This window comes from Fulmarus glacialis, unplaced genomic scaffold, assembly GCF_000690835.1.
Source record: "Fulmarus glacialis isolate BGI_N327 unplaced genomic scaffold, ASM69083v1 scaffold39244, whole genome shotgun sequence".
NCBI lineage: Eukaryota > Metazoa > Chordata > Aves > Procellariiformes > Procellariidae > Fulmarus > Fulmarus glacialis.
In genome coordinates this window covers 7,357-12,414 of record NW_009208114.1, presented here as the reverse complement: position 1 = coordinate 12,414, position 5,058 = coordinate 7,357, and the positions used below count along the sequence as shown (strand labels likewise).

At 46.1% G+C, this 5,058-nt stretch overlaps 1 protein-coding gene across 1 annotated transcript in view; it reads left to right on the top strand.

Annotated features, from left to right (window-relative positions):
• Nucleotides 1-2,077, top strand: part of MRPL21 (mitochondrial ribosomal protein L21) — a 15,119-nt gene extending 13,042 nt beyond the window's left edge. The window contains exons 5-6 of the mRNA XM_009576373.1: nucleotides 1,059-1,162; nucleotides 1,837-2,077. Of these exons, the coding sequence (XP_009574668.1) occupies nucleotides 1,059-1,162; nucleotides 1,837-1,901 (169 nt within the window). The 3' untranslated portion in view covers nucleotides 1,902-2,077. The remainder of the gene's footprint in view (nucleotides 1-1,058; nucleotides 1,163-1,836) is intronic.
• Nucleotides 2,078-5,058: the final 2,981 nt, after the last annotated feature.

Sequence of the window (5,058 nt, the reverse complement as noted above, 5' to 3'; positions counted from 1 at the left end):
TCTTCTCTCAGAGGTCTGCAGAATCCCTGGGCAGGAGGTGTGTTTCCGTGTGTCGGTAAGGCAATGTGGAGGGACAAATTACTCTGTGATTTTACTCACCTGTGAAGGAAGTACAGGCCATATTCTTCTCTTCATCTCCATCCTTGGGGAGGGAGGATGTTTACTTGCTGAGAATTTCCATGTGTAGAAATGAGATCTAGAAATAATTTGAGTCTTTGAGTGGGCTCACCACTCAACCTGAACTCCCCCAGCTGCGGGGTGAGGAGCAGTACATAAAATCCTCAGTGAGTCCCCGTCTTCTCTTCCAATTTGGGGTAAACAAGCAGGACAGACCAAGAGTGGGAGGCAGAAGAGAGGCATGTGGGAGGGGAAGTGACTTGCTCCAGCAGCCAATTAGCTGTGCTTCCTGCTAGAAACAGTGGGCCAGATCTCCTTTCACTGAGCCTTTGCCAGGACTTACTCAGGCAAGCAAGGTGAGAAGACTTTCTTCCAGCTGTCTGTGATGCTTTTTAGAAGGAGGAAGGACATGGTTTAGTGGGCATGGTGGTGTTGGGTTAACGGTTGGACTTGATGATCTTAGAGGTCTTTTCCAACCTTAATGATTCTATGATTCTATGATTCTGTGTTGACCAGCATAACACAGGAGAAGGGGCCATGGGTAGGTTTAACATGTACCATAAGCAAAGTAGGACACATAAGATCATGTGAACATGCCAGGGGAATTTATCTTACTGTAATCCTACGAGTTCCTGCAGGTTCATCTTACTACTGTCTCCTTAGCTGTTTCTGATCTTATCCCTCACATGTCAGAGAGGTACTGCCCTGCAAACTATCACATCACTTGGCTGATCCACGTACAGCACCTTCAGGCTTTTGTTTTTGCACGGTGAAGCCAACAACTTGACAGATTTCCCTCTTTCCGTGGTGATTTTGTAGTTCCTGTGTATCTGGGCTCTGTAAGGCAGGATGTGTTATCTGTGTGTCGCTTTTCCCCAGAAACCTGCTCACCGATAGGAGGAGAATGTAAATAATTAAAAAGTGATACTTTTATTTTTAAGGAAAGATCTCGTCCGTGTGGAGGCTACTGTGATTGAAAAGACGGAGTCATGGCCAAAAATTAACATGCGCTTTTGGAAGAGGCACAACTATCAAAAGAAGAAAAGTAAGATGAAAAGAATACAGAGCTTCCTTCCCTGCTGTCTTGTTGCTGGATCCAGGAGGGGGAGGTATCATGACACAAGGGCGGTGCCTGGGGAAGGGGACTCATCCACCATATCCCCAGGACCCCTCATGGCACAGCACCTCTTTCCCAGCCCACTGTATTCAGAGCACGGTGACTTAATATTCCCTTGGTCCAGCACCCTTTGTTAGATAGCCTTGCAAAAGACCTTGCTGAAAAAAAATATCCTGGGCAGAAAAGCAATCTTGTTCTCTTTCCAAAGCCTTAAATATTGGAGATGTAATCACAGGTATTAGCAAGTCTTAACAGTATCCTGTGGCAGGCTTTTTGATTACCAAATGACTGGCCCTTCTCAGATATGACTGAGAGAGAGAAAAATTATGACCCTTTTTTTATGGAACGGATGCTAAAACCTTGACCAGCCTGACACAGTCCCACGGGAGCTCTGCCTAGACCTCTTGTTCATGCCATACCAATGGTATGCAGCTGTCCTGCCAACATGGCAGCATCTGCCAGCACACCCCCTCCTAGAAACCGTCACGCCTTGGCATGCCTTAGGCTAATGTAGCTAAGCCAGCAGGAGCCTTCCAAAAGGTACGCAACAGTTTTGTGCTGTCATCTGATCTTTTTTTTTTGCTCTTTTCATTCTTTTTCAGTCATCGTGAACCCACAGACTGTCCTTCGGATAAACACCATAGAAATTTTCCCCTGTTTGTTGTAATTGATTGATGGGGTGTTGTGTGGCTTAGGTTTATTATTGCTTTAGGCAATTATGGAAATAAAACTGCCTTGTCATTGGGAAGTTCTGGACTTCTTGCTGTTGTCAGAAATGGAAATCTATATGTACTTTCTTTTTAAAAAAACGAAATGAAATATTTTTTTAAACTATTACTTCAGCCTTGATGGTGTGTATTTGTCAGGAGTTTTAAACAACCCAGGATCCATTGCTAGCTGTCAAGCGGTTTCATGCCAACTGGGTCTACCTTTGCTTGCACACCTCTCTATGTACTTTGGGAATTCAGGCTCTCAGCTGTGTCTTAAAAATACCTGGGGCTTCACTGGTTGTGGAAGAAAAGGGCCATCCGCCTCCCCAGTCCCAGAGGTGAGGCTCGGAGCCTGGAATGCAGAATCTATGTATATAATTAGTCAATTTAAAGAGCCTTTTGCTGTGCTTAGTTATTTGTGTCCTTGCAAGTTTCCCTACCCTGGGACTGTGAGTGCACTTTAGGCTAGCAGAGAGGCAGGCGTGTTGGGGTGAGCTGATTTGCCCTCTGGAAGTACTCATTGCTCTCCACAGACTGCAGTTACATCACTGTAAATAGGTAAGGTGCTTTTAAGAGTGCTAAGTGTAATTTTGCACCCCGCCCCTTTTCCTCTCCTGACAAAAACCCTGCTGCTCTGTTCATATAATTCCTGGCATTGTATGGCTTCAGGGAATATCCTGGGGTACAGTGTGGCCCACAGCAAACATGGGACTGAAGAGAGCAGTGAAACAAGATGACTGCAGGATCCCAAATCTACTTCCAGATCATGTTAAGTGGTGAAAATCCTTCTTAAAGATTAGCAACAGAAGATGCAGCTGAGAAATTACCCTCTTGAAGGTGAGCCAAGGAGTGTATTGCATAGCAATAAATTGTCTGTGTGTATAATACCATCAAAATAACAGATACTAGTGGCTCAGGAGTGATTTCACGCCTATTTCACACACTTGGTGCTTGACCTACTGAGTATATTTTCATGTCTAAATCTCAGTATTTTCTCTCCACTTTGTCTGCAAGTTGAGCACCGTCACTTACTGAGCAGCCTGTGGAAAGCCAGATTCAGCAGGCTTATTCAGCCAAGGTCTGCATCTGTTTCTGGACTGTAAGAACAACCAGGAAGAGTTTCCTAGAGCTTTCAGCAGGCTCTCAGGGTAGCTATCAGATTCCCTACAACTACCATGAGAAGTGATAAGTGGGCCCTGCTCACCTTGTCACTTCTCTAGGGAATACCTTGCTTCAAATGAGTCGGGAAGAACGTCTGCATATGGGTGTCCTTATGCACCCCGACTGTGACTCCTTCATAGGACCAAAGTTGCCCACAACCCTGTAGCAAAGGAAATGTTAGTTTTGAACACAACTGTATCTGGGTCTTGTCCTGTCTTTCAAATCTCACAAGTCCGTATAAACCTTCAGGAGATCACTGTAGGTGCCATAAACAGCAAGCTTGATGGCTCAGGCTGCGTTTCATCTTGCCTGACTTCAGCTAGAGAAAGATCCAGGCGTGCTTGGGTTAAGCTAGTTCTCTAGTCTCGGGAGAGAGATGGTCATCTGCAGAGGCTGACTCATCTCTTCCCCTTTAGGATAGTCTGGCACGAACAGCCCTTGGGAGATGCTGTTCCTTCTCTACTGACTGTACAAGGAGGTTGGACACCTAGATTTTAAACAGCTGATGGTAATAGGAAGGCAGGGACCTTTCTGCAACCAGCTTTGATCGTTGCATCCTTGTTTCCAAGCTCTTAGACGTGGAAGGCAGTGTGGGGACCTCTCCTCTGAAAATCATCTCCCACCTCTTCCCCCCTCTCCCGAAGGTAGCTCCAGTTCTGCGCAGGGACCGCAGATCCCAGCAGCAGCAGTGGGTCGCAGTATGTTGTGGGCTGGCATGAAGACTATCGCAGTGACTGCCTTCCAGTTACAGCTTGTTCACAGTCCACAGCGGAAGCAGCATTGCCAGCTGAAGCAATTTTACTGGAAACCTCACAGTCCCTCTGTGTTTCTTAAGGCATGTGAGTGCTGGGGCTAAGAAACAGCACGCATGTCTTGGCTTTAAGAGGATGTAGGGGGAATTTTCCGTCCTTCCCAGTTACGGAGAAACACTTGAAAATAACAAGAGAGACTTCAAGGCTCAGAAATATGAAGGAAGAGCCCAGTGTTGATTCAAAAGAAAAAGCAAATGTCTTAAGTTGATCTGTAAAACTGGTCCCCCAAAAAAAGCCCTTGGGAAATGTAATTCTAATCCAAGTGAGATACTACATGAAATTAGGGTGGCTCCACAGCATTTTTGGGGGAGAAAATTTTATAATATAAAATTAGAGCAAAATATTCAGGTTTTATTGAAATGATGCATTCAGACTGAGTCAAAAGGGGATTATTTCTGACATTTTCTTCAGGGGAACTTAAAGAAAAAGCTTTTTGCCGTTCCAAATGGAAGCAGAAGTCCCCAGTTCTTCTCCGGCGTGAAGTCGCAAGTCTCCGTTTGGCTTCGCATGTTGGGGGGTGCCCACTTGCGATCCTCTTTCTGGCTGCTGAATGTGGTTTGCCACACTTAAATAGTTTAAGAGCAGAAATTTCTCAACAAAGCAGGCTTTTTTTTTTTTCCCTAAGCACTGATTCATAGTGGAAATTTATCTGTTAGGACAAAACATCTTGTTGGACAGCACGTCAAATCAGGGTGGAATTTGAGAGATGTTTTGCCCAGAGTCTCTAAATATTAGGCATCCATGTGGGTTAGACGAGAACCAGGCCTGAGCTCCTGCCATCCAGTTCCTCTAAAGCAAAACTGCGGCGTTTGTTCCCCGTAATCTGCCCTCGGTGATGTTTGACTTTGTGAACATAAGGATTCACTGCCCGGAGGGAGGCTGGAGAGCCGGAGCGGAGGGCATCTGTCTGCTCTGAGCCAGACCCGAATTCCAGCGCGTGCTCCCTGCCCGCTGGCCACAAAGCCGCTGCCTGTTCTGGTTTCTCTCTCGTGCTTTCGAAGAATGTCGGTAGGACTCCGCTTCATTCCCCGGCGGAAGGACAACAGGCTTTGCCACGCTGACATTTTTCCACAATAAGGAAGCGTTGTTTTCTCGCCAGCTGGGCTGCCGAGAGGTTTGCTCAGAAAGAGTTGTCGGGAGG